General features: G+C 35.8%; 2 protein-coding genes and 6 non-coding genes across 8 annotated transcripts; all 8 read right to left on the reverse strand.

Moving 5' to 3' along the window:
• Window positions 1–15: 15 nt before the first annotated feature.
• LOC137719176 (5S ribosomal RNA) lies at window positions 16–134 on the reverse strand. The gene has a single exon (XR_011066241.1). It is a non-coding gene; the product is annotated as a 5S ribosomal RNA (ribosomal RNA).
• A 283-nt stretch (window positions 135–417) lies between these two features.
• LOC137719152 (5S ribosomal RNA) lies at window positions 418–536 on the reverse strand. The gene has a single exon (XR_011066219.1). It is a non-coding gene; the product is annotated as a 5S ribosomal RNA (ribosomal RNA).
• Window positions 537–753: 217 nt separating this feature from the next.
• LOC137719153 (5S ribosomal RNA) lies at window positions 754–872 on the reverse strand. The gene has a single exon (XR_011066220.1). It is a non-coding gene; the product is annotated as a 5S ribosomal RNA (ribosomal RNA).
• A 186-nt stretch (window positions 873–1,058) lies between these two features.
• LOC137719177 (5S ribosomal RNA) lies at window positions 1,059–1,177 on the reverse strand. Its single transcript, XR_011066242.1, has one exon. It is a non-coding gene; the product is annotated as a 5S ribosomal RNA (ribosomal RNA).
• Window positions 1,178–1,427: 250 nt separating this feature from the next.
• On the reverse strand, window positions 1,428–1,546 carry LOC137719155 (5S ribosomal RNA). Its single transcript, XR_011066221.1, has one exon. It is a non-coding gene; the product is annotated as a 5S ribosomal RNA (ribosomal RNA).
• Window positions 1,547–1,763: 217 nt separating this feature from the next.
• LOC137719156 (5S ribosomal RNA) lies at window positions 1,764–1,882 on the reverse strand. The gene has a single exon (XR_011066222.1). It is a non-coding gene; the product is annotated as a 5S ribosomal RNA (ribosomal RNA).
• Window positions 1,883–6,157: 4,275 nt separating this feature from the next.
• LOC137717681 (WAT1-related protein At1g21890-like) lies at window positions 6,158–10,468 on the reverse strand. The gene is made up of 7 exons (XM_068457119.1): window positions 10,177–10,468; window positions 9,784–9,846; window positions 9,511–9,627; window positions 7,768–8,005; window positions 7,185–7,343; window positions 6,927–7,078; window positions 6,158–6,610 (listed from the first exon to the last, which is right to left on the reverse strand). Exons 1-7 carry the CDS (start codon window positions 10,374–10,376, stop codon window positions 6,448–6,450), a joined length of 1,092 nt encoding a protein of 363 aa, XP_068313220.1. The 5' UTR covers window positions 10,377–10,468; the 3' UTR covers window positions 6,158–6,447.
• Window positions 10,469–16,276: 5,808 nt separating this feature from the next.
• LOC137716798 (WAT1-related protein At4g08290) lies at window positions 16,277–18,822 on the reverse strand. Its single transcript, XM_068456173.1, has 7 exons — window positions 18,612–18,822; window positions 18,417–18,479; window positions 18,126–18,242; window positions 17,655–17,901; window positions 17,409–17,567; window positions 17,130–17,281; window positions 16,277–16,725 (listed from the first exon to the last, which is right to left on the reverse strand). Exons 1-7 carry the CDS (start codon window positions 18,785–18,787, stop codon window positions 16,500–16,502), a joined length of 1,140 nt encoding a protein of 379 aa, XP_068312274.1. The 5' UTR covers window positions 18,788–18,822; the 3' UTR covers window positions 16,277–16,499.
• Between the last annotated feature and the right edge of the window lie 475 nt (window positions 18,823–19,297).

The raw sequence follows: 19,297 nt of genomic DNA on the forward strand, positions 1-19,297 counted from the left end.
AAAAAAAAACATTGGGGGATGCAACACGAGGACTTCCCAGGAGGTCACCCATCCTAGTACTACTCTCGCCCAAACTCGCTTAACTTTGGAGTTCTGATGGGATCCGGTGCATGTGAGTTGGTATGATCGCATCCGTTAGTCTACGACTTGTAATTCTATTTAACCATTTCTTTGCCGTTTGCACGAATTTAAAAAAAAAAACAAATAAAATTACTACTACCACTCTGTTTCTTTCATCTCCCAAGCACGACGTTCGGTTATATACGACGCGCTTCCCCAAAAAAAAAAACAAAAAAAAAAGAAAAAAAAAAGAAAAAAAAAAGAAAAAAAAAAGAAAAAAAAAAGAAAAAAAAAAGAAAAAAAAAAGAAAAAAAAAAGAAAAAAAAAAGAAAAAAAAAAGAAAAAAAAAAAGATTGGGGGATGCAACTCGAGGACTTCCCAGGAGGTCACCCATCCTAGTACTACTCTCGCCCAAACTCGCTTAACTTCGGAGTTCTGATGGGATCCGGTGCATGTGAGTTGGTATGATCGCATCCGTTAGTCTACGACTTGTAATTCTATTTAACCATTTCTTTGCCGTTTGCACGAATTTAAAAAAAAAAACAAATAAAATTACTACTACCACTCTGTTTCTTTCATCTCCCAAGCACGACGTTCGGTTATATACGACGCGCTTCCCCAAAAAAAAAAACAAAAAAAAAAGAAAAAAAAAAGAAAAAAAAAAGAAAAAAAAAAGAAAAAAAAAAAGATTGGGGGATGCAACTCGAGGACTTCCCAGGAGGTCACCCATCCTAGTACTACTCTCGCCCAAACTCGCTTAACTTCGGAGTTCTGATGGGATCCGGTGCATGTGAGTTGGTATGATCGCATCCGTTAGTCTACGACTTGTAATTCTATTTAACCATTTCTTTGCCGTTTGCACGAATTTAAAAAAAAAAACAAATAAAATTACTACTACCACTCTATTTCTTTCATCTCCCAAGCACGACGTTCGGTTATATACAACGCGCTTCCCCAAAAAAAAAAAAAAGAAAAAAAAAAGAAAAAAAAAACATTGGGGGATGCAACACGAGGACTTCCCAGGAGGTCACCCATCCTAGTACTACTCTCGCCCAAACTCGCTTAACTTTGGAGTTCTGATGGGATCCGGTGCATGTGAGTTGGTATGATCGCATCCGTTAGTCTACGACTTGTAATTCTATTTAACCATTTCTTTGCCGTTTGCACGAATTTAAAAAAAAAAACAAATAAAATTACTACTACCACTCTGTTTCTTTCATCTCCCAAGCACGACGTTCGGTTATATACGACGCGCTTCCCCAAAAAAAAAAACAAAAAAAAAAGAAAAAAAAAAGAAAAAAAAAAGAAAAAAAAAAGAAAAAAAAAAGAAAAAAAAAAGAAAAAAAAAAGAAAAAAAAAAAGATTGGGGGATGCAACTCGAGGACTTCCCAGGAGGTCACCCATCCTAGTACTACTCTCGCCCAAACTCGCTTAACTTCGGAGTTCTGATGGGATCCGGTGCATGTGAGTTGGTATGATCGCATCCGTTAGTCTACGACTTGTAATTCTATTTAACCATTTCTTTGCCGTTTGCACGAATTTAAAAAAAAAAACAAATAAAATTACTACTACCACTCTGTTTCTTTCATCTCCCAAGCACGACGTTCGGTTATATACGACGCGCTTCCCCAAAAAAAAAAACAAAAAAAAAAGAAAAAAAAAAGAAAAAAAAAAGAAAAAAAAAAGAAAAAAAAAAAGATTGGGGGATGCAACTCGAGGACTTCCCAGGAGGTCACCCATCCTAGTACTACTCTCGCCCAAACTCGCTTAACTTCGGAGTTCTGATGGGATCCGGTGCATGTGAGTTGGTATGATCGCATCCGTTAGTCTACGACTTGTAATTCTATTTAACCATTTCTTTGCCGTTTGCACGAATTTCAAAAAAAAAAACAAATAAAATTACTACTACCACTCTATTTCTTTCATCTCCCAAGATCCTCAAGGCTCAAGGCTCATCTTTGACTTTTTAATTATTCCATTTGACGCGCATAATGTTATTTTCCTCGTTTGTATTTACGGTATCACTTATAACGCGCTTGTTCGAGCTTGATTTTGTCAATGTGGGACTATTATTTCTTTCCTTTCAAATTGTTAGAATACGCAACTTTTATATGCAACAGTGGAGCTACCTAACTCCAAAGCAACCTTATGCCCTACTGATATCCCGGTGAGTGTGAATGGCAGATATCACTCCTGCCACCAGCTGAACTTGGAAGCGCTGCAAACAAAGCATGGCAGACGAGACTCCCAAAGCAAGCTTACAATGTAAATTTCTACTATGTTTAAAAACTTTAACATTGGGGTTCAAATAAATTACATGTTCATTTGTTCTTTTGGTCCCAGAAATCTAGCGCGACTGTGGCTGAATCTTTGGCGGTCTTGGAGGGGTGCAATCTGGCGAAGAGTTTGAATATCCCTCGGGTGGTGGTAGAATCGGATTCGAAACAAGTCATTCCAAGTCTGAATGACAGTTCTTTGAGCTGTGCTTGGGAAATCTTCCCAATCGGTAATTGGGAAGACTTTTCATGCTTGCTCCTGGTCTTGGGTTCCAAGATCAGCAAATTATGCGGCGGACTTCGTTGCAGCGGACTTCATTGCGAAGAATTATATTCCAGAGATGTGCAACCCTGTGTGGATCGACATGCCCCCATCTTCATTTGTTAGAATTTTGAACAAAGATGGCTTGTCTTGCCCCTCGAGTTGTTAGTTAAGGTTGTTGCTTTTTTGGGGACGACGTGTTCACCAGTTGTGGCAGCGTCTTATGTAATCCCGTGCCTCATGTGCGCTGTTGGTTTCTTACTTCTGTAAGCCTTCTTTGGCTTTCTTTGTTATTGGCTGCCCTTTGTGCCTTGGTAATGAATCCTTGCTTCAAATAAAAAAACAAAACTCGTGAGATCATCTCTAGTTGGAGCTCCTAATATAATCTATATAGGGAAAAGTTAGAAAAATTCCAGGTGTATAGGGGACGTAGTGTGGGATCTTCATATTAGCTACTTCAATTCTAATTATTGTGCACAAGTCCCTTCCTATCTGTTTTTTTTTTTTTTTATATTTTGTACATTTTGTTCGATTTGCAAACATACATGGATTCTGAGTTTTGTCAGTTGAATGACTCTATATATTTTGTTGGAACTTCCCTTTAATCTTCTCTCAGGTGGTGTGCCCAAATGATGTTATACAGTCTTTATTAATGCATGTTGTACAAGGGATAAAACCATTACGTCTTGTATTAAAGTGTGGATTGTTTTATTTCTTATTTTGTGCAGATATTACTACACTGGAAAGCTGAGCGTAAGAGCGATATATCCAGTTTTAGGATTATTTTTGCTAGAGCTCATAACTGGTACATCAGCAATAGTAAGAGATGTAGCACCTGACCTTCGCACTTATCTCAATGGGTGGCTTCTAAATTTGAGAGAATGGAAATTGAGAGCATAGTGGATTCAAGAATACAGGGTCGGCACAGCAACTTTTCTGCTCGAAAAGCTACAGAAACCGCCACGGCATGTGTGCCTTCGACACCAATCCAAAGGTCGGATATAATGTTCGTCTATAACGAATGGAAGGAATGTTTTGAAATTACAGAGACTCCGAAGAGCATCGATACTAGTTCATTGTTTGTAAAGATGGATTCTCAAAGACAGTGAGACATCAAATTCTCAAAATGCATACCACCACCTATAACAAAGAACTTGTCTTCACATTGTTACCAAATGAGGGGTACACTGTTGCCCCCTGCACCCAAGGTTATGAATTCGACTCTCCCGTCCCCATTATAGCTTGCATCGAAAAAAATTAATGTGTATAATTGTTAGAAGGGGAAACTTGATATAGGTCCAATTTTTGTAAGCAATTATTAGATATAGTCCAGTTTTACTTAATTATTAGGTTAGATCCAGTGATTCATTGTCCACTTCATCTTAATTGTAGGATTAGTTTTAAATAATATTATCTGTTCTTCCAAATAGTTACTCCCGTACAGCCAGTCTCTTGTGCGTGGTCTTCTACTTCTTCTATTCCATCTTTTTCTTCCTCCTCCACCAAATCACTTCTTCTTTCTTCCACGAATTGCAGTCTCTTATGATTCTCGTTTATGCATATATAATTGCAGGCTCTCACGATTATTTTCTTCTTCAGTTTTTTGGTATGTATTAAGTAGAATAAATCTGCTTTATAGGTATAAAGTATTTGTCTTCCTAAACAGTAGGTATACATAAAATTGAATGTATCTGGAAAATCAAATCCTAAATGCCCCACCAAAGGAATAAACCTGATCCATCCCCAGCACTCATAGTCACCAAACTGCTGCTCCACTTTTTTTTTGGTAAAATTGGGGGTCAAAAGACCCAAGAAAAACAACTAACTATTAACAAAACGAGTATAACGAAACCCAACAGCATCCTCAAAGATCAATCTATCCACAAGAGGAGGAGGCTCATAAAAAACATGAAGACCAATGTCAAACTTATGGCCTAAATCTGCCATATTCTTCTCACGATAAACATGAGAAACCAAGCAAATCCAATCCCTGCGCATTAACTCCCGGCAAGCGGTAATGAGATGAGCAAAAGGTTGCATAGAGGAATTAAAATCCATTACTAAAGTAACAGCCACAGCAGAGTCCAATTCAACAAGCACTTTTCTATAACCCAATCTCCAAGCAAGAGACAAACCATGAAAAAGACCCCATAACTCACCATTAAGCACATTCCCCACACCAATATTCATAGTCAAACCAGCAATCCACACACCTACAGCAGCACATAAAATCCCACCAGCAAACCACTCTTCCTACTGCCATCCACATTCAACTTGACATAATTAGGAGGAGGAGGATCCCAGGCTAAAAAAATCCTACTCTTCACAGACTTAGCACCAAAATTTTTCAGCTCAAACCACTCTTTAGCAGCTTTAAAAAGGAAAATATGAGGTTCACTTGGGAAAATGAAATCAGATGCAAAATTGCTTACATTCCTCCATTCCCATAACCACCAACAAGCAAAGGCAAAAACACCCCACCAACGCAGATTATGGCAAAGCAATCTTCTCAAAAAAAGATTCACTCTCATCCAATCATGAAAGTCCATATCAACTGATGACAGAACAATTGAATGCATACCCAATTGATTCCACACTAACTTTGCACGATCACACCGTTGAAGAATATGATCAATAGATTCAACACAACCATCACAAAAGTCACAATAGGAATTATCAGTCATACCTCTCTTAGCTCTCTGCTCATTGAAAAGCAATCTCCAATGCAGAGTCAGCCATAAAAAATGAAGCACTTGAGGAGGTAGCTTAAGCTTCCATATATCACTCCAACTCCGATAGTCAAAAACTTCATCATCAATACTTGCAAGATAAGCTGATTTAACACTAAAATTTCCATCATTTGAATGCTTCCAAAAATAATACAATCACTATCTCCATTGTTGAGACCAATAGGAATTGCAGAAATCTCCCAAACATATTCCTTCGGAAGAACAGCTCTCAAGGCAGAAACATTCCAACAATTACCATAGCAAAAGTCTATAACCTTTAAAGCTTTAGCATAAATATCCAAAGGAATCAAGGCCTTATCAACGAGAATGCCATCATCAAGCCAGGCATAAAACCAAAAACTAATATTAGCACCTGAGCCAACCCTCCAAATAAGACCATTTTTCAACAATTGACCACCATAAACCACAGCCCACCAAGAGCTAGAAGCTACCCTACCAGTTGGCCATTTGAGAAAATCGGAATTCAGCCCACTTAAGTACTTACCTCTTAAAGTATTAGGAAAATATTTAGCTTTCAAAATTCGAGGTAAGACCGACTCCGGGAATAACATGACCTTCCAACCAATTTTTGCCACCATATGGGCAAGGTTGAAAAAGAGTTGTTCATTGAAGCATACCTAGTGGAACCCTATTTGAGGTTTTTGATCCCTCCACCAAAAGCGTTCAATTTCTTTGGATGAATTCGCGGGGAGCTTAAAGCAGTAGAAGTATTTAGTTTACCCTACACACCAGTAAAATTGTGGATTTAATAAAACCCAATGAACCAAAAAATTTGTAAAAGAGAAAAGGAAAAACATGAAGAACATGGAGAGCTAAGACAAACATACATATATAACTGGCTAAAATATTACATTGATCACTTCATTCACTCTCAAGGTGCATACGATCAAAACATACGTCAAAAAAATTAACACATGCACATAGCCAAAATACAACATGACATAATTAAGGAGGTTCCAAAAAAGATTTGTGCATAATCTTTCATGGTCCTTTCGTAACTGTAACACGGCTTGGCAGGAACATAAATTGGAACACCGATATGTATATCGATATGGTCGATTCCTTTGGTTTTGGGAATCCTGGTACTGAAATCTTGTCATCAGGTACGTTCATTTGTGCTATTGTGATGATCGGCACTCACTGGCAGCTCAAGGTTACGAGTTTTCTCATCTTTCAACGGTGCGCTTGAGGCTAGAGGGTCCTTGCTTTTGCCCCAGACCACAGTGTAGAGCCCGAACACTATGCAAATGGCTCCAATTATACTGAGACAGAGAACAAAGGAGACAACCAGCAAAATAAGTAAAACAAATGTGATGATTGCTTTGTTTTCTAGAGTTATGCATGCTTGAACAACTATTAGCTATTAATAGTACATCTGTACGTGCGAGATTCAGTAAATAACTTATATGCATCTAAGGTGACAATTATCCACATGACCTGTCATATATAATTTTTAATACTTTTAGCAGAGAAACTCACCAGTCTTTCATTTAATTAGAGAGATGGTACAACACATCATCAATTGAGACGATACAAATAGTTTTATTCAATTTATAGAGAAATTTTAGCGTTATATACCTTCCGAGGTGGACTTGCTCAGCTAAAACGACAGCCCCTAGACCAGCGGTGATGATCATGCAGAGGGGGCTGAAAGCGGTCACAAAAACGGGGCCTCGTTCCCTAATCACAACTCCTTGCACATAATATGCAATCCCAGAACAAACCACTCCCTAATTATGATTCACAAGATTAATATATAACGTGTGAGATGATTTTATTATATGTTACAAAGGCTCGTTTGTGAATATGGGAATACAGTGTGGTATGTGTACTCACAGAGTAAACGGAAGCAAGAAGCCTTGAGTCCCAACCTATAACCCAAACACTCAGTTTGCGTTCCACTGCAAATGTTATTACTCCACCTTCCAACATACCCATCAAGCATATCCAAGCCGTGAGAGAGAGCTCTGCCGGGTATTTCTTCAACGTAAATGACTGATTGCAACACATAAAAGCTTGGATTAACTTAATTATCATATACATTAATATATAAGAAATCTTCAAGCACTACAAAAACGTCCTTTTAAGCCCGGCAAAATAGAGAATATGTTTGCAATGATGTCAAATTTTTTAGTTTAAATAGATTAGTATTTTTATGTTGATGCGTGACATTATACTGATAATTTGATAAGTACTTCACATGCCAATTAAAGTTTTCTTGCCAAACTTATATTGATCGACAAATACTTAGTCAGATTGTTAATTTGAACTTAAAATTCAAACAATAGTCAACCTAATCAATAATCCTAATTCCCAAAATGGCAAGAGAGGATTTCTCATTATTTGGCAACAAAATATTACCTATATCTGTAAAAATAGCTAGGTGAGAAATATTAATTGTGAATAGCTAGGTACTCACTTGAAGAATGAAGAAACTTGCCCAACCACCGCAGCTGCCTATGAGCATCAAGGGGCCAGCAACCCAATGCTGTTCGCCGGAGTCGGTGGTGCTGCTGTTGTGGCTGTGTGAGTGTCCTCGTATGATATCCACAATGGGGCCTTTGTACAATGTCATGATCATTGCTCCTCCCACTGTGATTACGGTTCCAATCACCTTCGCTAGGCTATGTAGCTTCTTAACGTTCACAGTCTCTAGCCTAGTTAATCAAACGACAATAGTTAAAATTAGGACAACGGTGAGGTAAACTTTTTTATTATTTTGTATTTGTACATATCATAATTCCATAAGAAAAATAGGATTTTAATTAGATCAAATATATATTAATATCAACCGATCGAATGAGATTATATAGATGCTGTAAACTTAGAAAGATTGTATATGATAGTGTCAATGTATCATGCAATGTTTATAAGAGCATATCATATAATTTTCGATCAAATAACATTTGGACATTCTGTTATCAAATGAATTTTCTCTAATTCTCTTGGGAGACCGACCTATTAGTCTTATCCTGATTTTCCTCAAAATTAATATGAATTTGTGGGATGGGAAATAGAGAGGAATTATTCGTGGACAGATAAGGACGAAAAATGCACCAGAAGGAAAGAGAGCAGCATCTTATGTCATTCAGAGTAAACACTGGATTAATCTCTTAATCCATTTTACCACTAGGAAACATAAATTATACCCATTTTACCACTACTTTATACAGCAAACTAGCATTGGATTCCACAAGTGGAGAATCCGAATTTCTTGGTTTACATTTTTCTATTTATGAGCAAGAAGAAGTATCACTCAAATCATGAGCTATTTAATTAGTAGCAGGTTTATTATTGCTTTTATTTTGACAAAATGATATTATAATCTATTCTAAGAGCATCTAATGCAAAGACTCAAATGTTATACTTATATTCTTTATATTCTGTCATAATAAAAGGGTGGTGTTTTTTAGTATTTTGATTTTCTCCTCCAATGCAAAGACTTATATCCTTAGATCTATATATTTATATTTTGAGTTGTAAGATTTGAGTCAAAACTCAAAATTGTGCATTCTAGAGGATTGGACTCAAAGCTCAAGTCTTATTTTTCTTGGTTGAATAAAATTTATCCTTGTTGGTTGGGTTCCACCTTGGACACAAATTTCATGTTGAAACCCACATTTAATTTGGGTCTCACTTTGCCCGGAAACTCAAATATGAAGCTTGATTCATATAAGATTTGAGTCATTCTTCAATAGATTAGAGATGCTATAAACTACGAAGAATGATTCAAACTTATGTATTGATAAGAAAGAGTATACTACTTTAACCAACTTGGCTGCCCGTATTAGCAAACTTACTTTTAATTATTAATTATACTTTTTTTTTCTCTTTAATGCAAGTGCCACGTGTGAGGACTTACGTCATGTCTTACAAAACTTTTCCATAGTAATCCATATTTCTTCTTTCATATTATATATGTGAACTGATTATGATAGCATCATGTCCACCATGATTTCAGCGAAAATAAGAGGAAGAAAAAAGTCTCTAGACACATAAAGTGGCACGATGTGATTGGAACAGTATATGCCAATCCCCGTAGTGCCTTCCAATGTGTTGTCTCCCAAACATACCTCAAACCTTTTTATTTGTTTAATTTGCATAAGCGCACTAAAAACATTAATCATGCATGCATAAGTTCAGGAGTGAGTATTAACTTTACCTGAAACAAAGTGCCATTATGAAGGTAATGGCCGGAAGGACATTGACAACAGCAGATGCAAATGTTGCTGAGGTGTACTTCATTCCCAGAAAGTATAAGTTTTGATCAAGAACTGGCCTGTATATATTCATATGTTAATCATATTAGTATATGATGATTGTACATGCAATAATCTGAAAATTTATTTGTTTCACCCCTTAACCTATATATACTTTCAACCATATTATATATTGCCATTCGGAAGAAAAATATAAAAAAGTTAGAGAGTGTTACTCAAGAAAACCAAGCAGAACTATTCGGAGGAATATCGGGAGAGTCATTCTTGGCCTTATTTTCCTGTAAAAGAGAGGTAAAAACAATGTGGTCAAAACAATGTGGTCAAAATAGTAGGGCAAAAAAAGGAAATATAATATGTATACAGGCATTAACATGCAGGTACTTGCCACTAAGTTGGCATATTACATGTTAAACTAGAAATTTAAACCATTAATCGCATGTAAAATTTTGTAATAATACCGTACGATTTATATTGCCATATTACATGTTGTAACAACGTACGTATCATTTTCATAACAAGTAATTTTAGTAGCAAAACGCCTATCTATATATGCATAAATGCATACATTTTTGAAATATATGAGGTAATAAATGGTAGAGAGAGATGACCTTTCAAGAAAAAAGGCGAAGGGTGCAATGACACAGAAGGCAACAACGTGACGGTAAACGGAGAGAACGAAGTGACTCATGCCATGCTTCAATGAGACCATACTAATGATGTACATGCCTGAGTATCCAAACTGAAGGGAGATCATAGCCAAGTAAGGCTTTATCTTGATGAGAAATAAACTCAACTTAGACTCTTCCATGATTAATTTTCTATGCACTGGCTAGCTATTACTAGTACTAGTAGTAGCGTTGCTCTCTCTACTACCTCTTACACACTCCACTAATTAATTTGTGAGAGGATGCGAAAACTAAACTGAGAAATGTCCCTCTTATAAGCCTCAAAAGCAAAAATAAAGCGACAGCAGCCCGGCCACTTTTCAAAATGATACGTACATGTCTAAACCACTCAAACACAAATACAATCTCTCTCTCTCTCTCTCTCTCTCTCTCTCTCTCTCTCTCTCTCTCTCTCTGTGCGTGTCTAATGTGTCGATACTCTTATCCATTAACCAAGCACACCCACATACAAGCAATCCTCAATTGGGTGGGAATCAAACAAAACTTGAGAGAGAGAGAGAGAGAGAGAGGAGTTTAATTAAGTGGATCTGTATGAAAATAATGCTTTTCCTTTTCTTTCCATACTTAATTTATTAAAGTGGGGATTTGATTCATTGACCACCAAATCATATATAGGTTGAGTGCAGCATGATACATGCAAGAGGCTAAACTTACGTGGTGCTTGGGTATAGTAGAAGCGGGTGCTATGAAGAGTGGACACCACTTTAATATATTAAGGTACTTAACCCATGGCCAAGTTAACTCACCATACTTGGGCACTTTTTCACTATGGGATGATCAAATTCAATAAATGAGAGAAAATTTGAGTGTGACGTGGTGTAGTGGTGGATCAAAGATTTCAATCTTGGGTGGTTTTGGTGTTAAATACAAGTTTTTGAGATAGAAACAGAGTGCAAAGCGCGAAGAAAAAATTTATTCATTAACGTATTTCGTCGAACTATTGGCGGGCTTGTTGTCGATAACCAAACCATATTGTGCACATGTCAACAGATAACGGCATCTACCGAAACAATCTGATGAGTGATATAGAGAATTTGTTGGTGTTGTCGACACAACCTATGGAGGTATGCCTAGCATGCATTACACATCAAACATTTAGTAGGCAATGACCCATACCAAACACTTAGAGTGTCCTTGGGGGACCTTCACATGTATATTTTCCGGACACCGAGTGGTCTTGGGACCACCTTGATCCCTACTTCCATCCACCCTTGACGTGGTGTGTTATTAATTTACGTGTTATAATTTGAGTAAACAATAAAATTGATATTTTATGAATACATGTGTTATAACAAGCATGAATAATAACATGTATGTTGTAGTATGGCAGTTATCATACCATAAAGTTTCTCCCATTAGTAAGTCTCATTCATATCAAGTAATGTTAGTGGGATTGACATGGACGGTAAATTTTGTCAAGGTTACGCACTATCTGTCGATCGTCTTTATATAATGTCTCCTATAGCAATCCCTAAAACGTGGTTAAGGTACTCAGCTAAATTTCTTGTAGAGGCTGGCTTTTCATACTATAATATAACTTTGCCAATCAGAAAGACACTAATGATTCTTTATTTTGTATGGCCACAATTTGAGGATAATAATCGAAAACCTATTCTCCACATTCAGGCATGTTTTGGCTTATAAATACGCCACTATTGATTCTTTCCTTGATTAATTTAGTGCAAACTACACAAAATTGTTAATTTAATACTTCCATCGCTTTTGTAGATAATTAAGGATGGAAAAGCCCTTTGCTGGTTTAAACCAAACGCCCTATACATAATATACATTTTCACGTTAGTACATGTATTTGTCACACTTTTTTTAATATTACATGTAAAACTCACATAAGATATGTGTATTTAATCATTATCGAAAAATTAAAACAAATTAAATATTTCAAATATAAATATTTAAATCTCATATGTGTTCAAATATTTCATCGTATTTTTTTGAGAGAATTTCTGAATAATGTACATGCATATTTTTCGGAACTACATTTTTTTTATTAACGCACAAAACTATAGATCGCCATAACATGTACTTCGTGGCCAAGCTTACCGGTTATATGATGTACCAGAATGGGAAAAGAAAAAAAAAATTAATCAACCGATTAGGTGCAATATGCATGTTTTAGATATATAATATAATATGTAACTCACACAGTATTTCCATTTTAACTACTTTTATATGTATAGTCCCCTTACATTTGAGGGTTTTTTTCTATAATAATTTTATTTGAGCGACACTTGTGGGCCTTATTCTGCAATTTTTTTTTCAATGATCTAAAACATATATATTTTAGTACATCATTCATGGATTATTTTTGTAAAAAATTAGACAAATTCAAAACCACTAAGACATCCTAGTGAATAAAATAGAGGAATATAGTTTTTCAAGAGAAACACTATTATACTATTTAATCCAACGTTTAAATGGTTTGAAATTCAGATGATTTTTTGTAGAAGTAATCTTTGAGAGAAATAATTAAATTGGTGAGTTTCATACACTAGACCTAATTTATACCCATATTCACCCTCACCATAGGCTAATTAACACAATAACTCATATATGTATATGTGTGCGTGTGTGTGTGTATATATATATATTAAACGCACAGTACTATTGCCATTATTTTTCCTGGATGAGTGTAAAACACTTGGGGAGATAAAGTCCAAACATATAAAGATGGTGGTTTCGTGTTTGGATTCCACGCAAAATTTAAATCAGGTTAGTGGAATCCCACCCTAAAATCTTTGGTTTTTGAAAGGAGAATTGGTTGTGGTTAATAATTATTGCAAACAGAAAACAAAAATCAAAAAACAACATATGTATTTGGCCGACTCTTTTTTTGTGTGGTTGTGTTTTTTCCTGTCCAACTTTAAAATTTCTAAGGGTAACGTCATTAATATGTGTGAGATGAAGCTTTATAATGTGGAACTAGCTAGTTGTTGTAACATTTGCAATGTTGGGTTAAAATCTAAAATTTGAGGTTTAAACTTTCTTCCTCTCTTTGTCTCGACAACTTCTGCAATATGACACACGACATAATTGCAGTGAGTGGGACCCACCTCTGGCAGCTTTATCGGCCACCTAAACCAAACCAAGGCCAATGGCTAGTTTTGCATCTAACGGCTCACATGATTCGATCATTCAAATTATTATTTTTAAGTCTAATTTATAAATACAGTAATCCTAACGGCTAAAATTTAATATGATCAAATCTAACAGTAAAAAAAAGCAGATTTAATGGCCCAAAATTAAACCTGACAGCTAAAAAAATTAAAAAAAAATTATTTAAATCAAAATTCACCCAAAGCTCTATAAATACCTATGTATTTGTTCAAAGATCCATATAAATTTCACTTTCCTACAAGTTTGCCTAATTTTCATATGTTTCAGATTTGTAAGGGTTTTCCATGACTTTCATGCGATGTATATGTGTACAAATGAGGTCAGTGTAATTATTGAAGAAGAAAAGCTATTTCTGAGTTAGAGTCTAAAATTTTTTGGGCAACTTTTAGGTATTAACCCAGACAATTGCACATGGTCATAGGGGAAGAAACAAAAGAGTATAAATGTAAAATTGTTCTGTTGGGATAACACTTTCTTCTTCAGGTAGCTTAGAGTTGTAATATTGATTGTAATAGAAGAAAAAAAAAACTAACAAACACGGTCGTCAATTTTTTTACAAGATTAGCAAAATCATTTTTTTTTTAATTAGAAAACCTCGGCGGTAGCCATGACAATCCTCACTCACCGTTTGTAAGTTTGTGTTCGCAGTACTGATATTTTCTATCTGAAGAGTCCTCTACCAATTCTACTTCTACTAACTATATTGCTCCATGGTTTGAATATGATTGCCTCACTGTTTCGAGTTTCTTCATCGAGCTTGGAAAGAGGTAAGTTGGGAATTTTTGGATTTGCAAGTCCGTTATAATCAGCCATAAAATAAGTGTCGTATCGTAAACGGAAGCACAAAAATGTCATCTAATCAGATATACGAAAAGAGTCACCTACCGCTGCAACTAATAACGTGTACAAACGAATTTGTAAAGTGACGTGACAATTATCCTGAATCAAATTTATATGTTTGCATGCATGTGCACCAGTTTCATAATTTCATTTACAAAAAAAAGTTAATGAAAAGGACCTCACAGAATTTTTTTTCAACCAAAAATACTTGAAGAATTTTTATTAATAATAAAGACAACATAAAAAAATTGAGGCAATGAACATTTTGTAAGTAAGTTGAATTTTGATGGCACGAATGTTTATACGAATAGGTTAACTGTTTGTACACAAGTCACCCTAGCTAAACCCTAACTGTGCATAAACAGTTGGTCATAGGTGAAGCCCAATGGTCACATACGCTCCGTGACTCTACTTATGTTGTCCACGTGCTTAACTTGAATATTCACACATGTATGAAGCCCAACGGTCACACACGCTCCATGCAAGGACGAAGCTAGAGATCTATATAGATAGGAATATCTTCAAACAATAAAGTCACAAAGTAAAAAGCTAAGAATTTAATAAACAAAATACTTATATAATAATCTATAAGATTTTCCATACAACATAGCTAGGGTGCGTAGCACCCGTGATTCAAAAATGCCTCTCACATGCGCGTGAGCGCGTGCGGAAAGGCTAGTGTGTGTGTGTGTGCCTCTCACATATGCGTGAGCGCGTGCAGAAAGGTTAATGTGTGTGTGTGTGTGTGTGTGAAGATCTTCTGAGGACCCTCCGAATGTTTTGTACGGGTCCTTTGTGTACCTACCAAGTGTTTGATGAAATACCTACTAAGCATATTTCAACATGATGTGTCGACAACATTCAATGAATTCTATCGATATCACTCATCTAATTGCTTCCATATATGTCAATATCTGTTGACATATGCACATCACGGTTTGACTCACAACAACAAGTCCACCCAGTGTTCGAGAAAATGCCTCAGTGAATATCTGAAAATCTCTTGTGCACTTTGCGATCCGTTTCCATATAAAAAAACTTGAACCTTTAACCCAATGAACCCCCAAGATTCGAATCCTAGATCGGCCATTGGTACCAATACCACCAAACCTCTCTCTATAAGACTGTTATCATTCATCCATTGATCTCCCATGGCCAAAAATGCTCTTTCAATGTTGGCAATAGCAACTAGAAGAGCTAAGGCTAATGTCACAAGCAAATAAACTAGTGACAGATCTTACTTATGTCACAAGCATGTACATTTTTTTTTCCAACTAAATAAACTGAGTGAGGGCATCCGTCCCGCCCTGGCCCAAGGTAGCTCCATTCATGGCTCCACGTCACCCAATTTGTGTAGTATACGTGCTTTACTTGAATATTCTCCAGAGGTGAGGGGGCCACATGTCAAGCCCAACACCCTCATATTACTAATTGATTTTATGGTAAAATCTCAAATTTCTTCAACCTTCACTTTAATTCCTGTTACAACATGATGCTAGCATTTAATCTCTAAATTACAAGAAATGTAAGATTACACTATAATCCTCATAATTTATAGTCCAATGGTATATGATAAAGGTAAAGTTATAATTAATAAAATGAAAGGACACTATTATTACAATAATATTATACTATTAAAGTCGGATGTTATTGGCGAGCTTGAATACATTACAAAAATATCATTCGATAAAATGTAATATAACCCATGCTCTCTACTTATAAAATGTATATATAAATTTCACTCATATATGTAGCTGTGTAAGTGGTTCACCTATAGAAGTAATGCTTTCTTCCAAACAATAGTAGATGTCATTGATAAACAGTTGCTAAATACAAAGATTTGGACTAATTACAAGTACGTCATACGGAGATGGATTTTGGTAAATACACAAGATCGAACAATAAAAACAGATTACATAGAAGTAATGCTATTAGTAAATATATAGAGTATTTCATAGCATCATTCCAGATCTTAAAAAATGCCAAAAGCAGAAGAATAAACAATTGGAGAACATTGGGCAATATAGAAGGACGAATAGACCCATGGGATATATTCTTATTGTGGCTTGTTGACACCCTTCTTTGTGTCAATTCATACTACTACATAAAGCTATAGCTAAGAGCTAGAGAAAAGAGACTTACTACATAATTACAATCAAAAGGGAATATAATACAGAGGCATTATCAGATTCTTTATACATATAAAGTACTTGTTCCTTCAAGAGCATCCGATAAAATTCAAACGATAAATAAAAAGTTCTTGATCAGCATTATATTTGGACAGTCTTTAATTGCATTTGGGATGGCTGGTCGATGCTATTTTTATCAATCACCAATTTTGCACCACTGACAGCGTTTGCTTTAGTAATTGGTAACTCCTGAGCTTCATCCTTCACAGTAGTATTGGATTGCACAGCTGGGTTAGTGCCATAATCCTTGCTTTTACCCCACACCACAGAATAAAGGCCAAATGCGATGACCATGCCTCCAATGATACTATATGTCAAGTTTAAATTTAAAAAAAAAAAAAAAATTAGTGGGAATTAAAATGTATGATGTACTATTTAGAAAAAGATAAGAATGATACATATCAAATGCATGCTGAAAGTTGATTGATTACATCACGAAGATACCTTCTAGTAAAAGTAGGCAGTATTTGTTCCAAACAAAAGTTATGTCACAAGATGTACAACATCAGAACATATTGTACATTCCATTATTCTTCATTGTCAATACTTTTTAATCAGAATTTGTCACATTAGGAGAAAATTTATAATTAAAATAAATATAGGAATAATGCGCAAATATTGCCAAGAAATATCGCGTAACACGAGATGATTAGAATTTAGAATTAAGAGAAAAATTGCAGGGGAAATACGACATTAGCTCTTTATGTTTACCTGCCAAGGTGAAGTTTCTCAGCTAGAATAATGGAACCCAGAATGGACACGATAATCATGCAGAGAGGGTTAAAAGCCGTTACAAAAACCGGGCCTCTAGTCTTCATAACCAAGCCTTGCACGTAATATGTAATCCCAGAGCTAATTAGTCCCTAAACCATTGAAAAGGCTTCTTTATTAGTTTCATTTCCCCCAATTCGATTAAACTTAAAACCATCTAATTAAAATGAAAATTCTTGTTAGGGTTGAATTCGTATTAAGTTGTGTGGTAATAATTACCGTGTAGAGAGGTGCAAGGAGCCTTGAATCCCATCCAACCGCCCATGCACTAGGGCAACGCTCTACAGTAAATGCTACAGCTGAGCCTTGCAACGCTCCCGCCAAGCATATAAAGCAGGAAAGTGAGATGTTTGCTGGGTATTTCTTCACTGTTATAGACTGGATTAATATATAAGTTAGTTAAGTTCACTGTTAATATATTCAAGCTCACATGCATGCATGGAACATAATTCAATTAATACTTACTTGCAATACGTAGAAACAGGACCAGGCAACACTACCCAGGAGGATAAAGAGTGTCCCGGCTATCCAGTGTTGGTTGGAGGTTATAGTGGTGCTGCTACTTTCATGGTGGCTGCTGGTTTTGTGCGACCACAGGAGGTCAATGACAGGGCCTTTGTACAGTGTCATCAGCAAAGCACCAGCAAAGGTTACTAGGGTTCCTATCACCTTGGCTTGACTTCGCACCTCTTTGATTTTTACAGTTTCGACCCTGCGTGCATATGTGTTTCAGGTTTATATAAGTTATTAATTAATTTATGCATGCAAATAGATTTACATGCTAGCTAGCTACAGATGGAAGGGGATGTAACCGACATATACTTATTTTGTCATACAATGACCTAGGAATGGATTAAGACTATATATTATGAAGTTATAAGCTCGAAGACCATTTCGTTGGAGAGAATTCTACCTATTTGATTAATTGATTCTTACCTAAAAATAACTGCGATTACAAAGGTGACGGACGGAACGGCATTCATGATGGCAGATGCAAATGAGGCCGATGTGTATTTCATCCCCAAGTACGTAAATCCCTGATCAATGACTGGCCTGCACAATCAAGTGCTTGTTTTTGTCATAAATATTATATGCACCATATATTGATTACATATGTGACAAAGGTTAAATTCACTTGATGGTTAATCATAGAGTTAATATGTGTTGTGTTAGTCATCTATGTAGTATAGTATATGCGTGTTAGTGAGACTATGAGAGTATCTTTACTCTAGAAATCCCAGCACCATAATGTGCAAAAAGGTAGAAATTGTCATTTTCGGCCTCGTTTTCCTGAAAAAAAAAAAATATCATTACTATACCGAGAATTAATTAGTTAATTGATTAAAGGTTATTCAAGGTTATTCAAGGTTATTACTTACATGCGATTAATTAATTAATCTTATGGGAGTTTTAGCTAGTAACCTTTCAAGAACCAAGGCAAAAGGAGCGAGGACAAGTGCTGCAGTAGCATTGCGATAGACGATGAGAACATATCGATTCATGCCATGATTGAGAGTGGCCATGCTGATTATGTACATCCCTGCACTCCCAAATTGCAAGCTCACCACCAGCAAATAAGGTTTCAGCTTCTTCATCATCACACCAAACCTCCCACCTGAGTTGTTCTGTTCATCATCTCCCATCTCTCTCTCTAACAATTTAACTTAACCCAATTATTTTTTCTTTGTGCAAGAGATGGAACAGTTTAATTAGGGATGGAACTAAGAGGTGCAATGCAAGCTCCTTCTTATAGAGGAAAAAAACATTAATTATGTTAGGATAACAAACCCACTTCAAGAAAAGGGGTATTATCTTGCAACCTTTGTGGATTGCGTGCATGGCCCTGTCTTGAAACACTATTATATGCTTTCTTTGCTCATTATTTACGATCCCTTTTTTTGGTTTTTGTTCCTCTTTTTGTATGGTTGATTTTATTTTCCTTCAATTGTGATATAATTTGGAAACATTTGATGGGATATAGATTTTCTTCAAAAATAAATTCTAATTAGTAGTAAATACAATCAAGAAACAGTTGTATATTTTTCACAGCTTATTGATCACGATGACATTGATGCTATAATTACTTCATGATCGATTAAAATTTATTG

Source organism: Pyrus communis, chromosome 15, assembly GCF_963583255.1.
Source record: "Pyrus communis chromosome 15, drPyrComm1.1, whole genome shotgun sequence".
Classification (NCBI taxonomy): domain Eukaryota; kingdom Viridiplantae; phylum Streptophyta; class Magnoliopsida; order Rosales; family Rosaceae; genus Pyrus; species Pyrus communis.

Coding starts and splice junctions, on each gene's coding strand:
- LOC137717681 (XM_068457119.1), bottom strand. CDS start 10,376: ATGGAAGAGTCTAAGTTGAGTTTATTTCTCATCAAGATAAAGCCTTAC. Junction 9,847..10,176: donor TTCGCCTTTTTTCTTGAAAG/GTCATCTCTCTC, acceptor TCTCTTTTACAG/GAAAATAAGGCCAAGAATGA. Junction 9,628..9,783: donor GTTCTGCTTGGTTTTCTTGA/GTAACACTCTCT, acceptor GAATATATACAG/GCCAGTTCTTGATCAAAACT.
- LOC137716798 (XM_068456173.1), bottom strand. CDS start 18,787: ATGATGAAGAAGCTGAAACCTTATTTGCTGGTGGTGAGCTTGCAATTT. Junction 17,902..18,125: donor GTAATCGCAGTTATTTTTAG/GTAAGAATCAAT, acceptor ATATGCACGCAG/GGTCGAAACTGTAAAAATCA. Junction 16,726..17,129: donor GAGAAACTTCACCTTGGCAG/GTAAACATAAAG, acceptor CTTGACATATAG/TATCATTGGAGGCATGGTCA.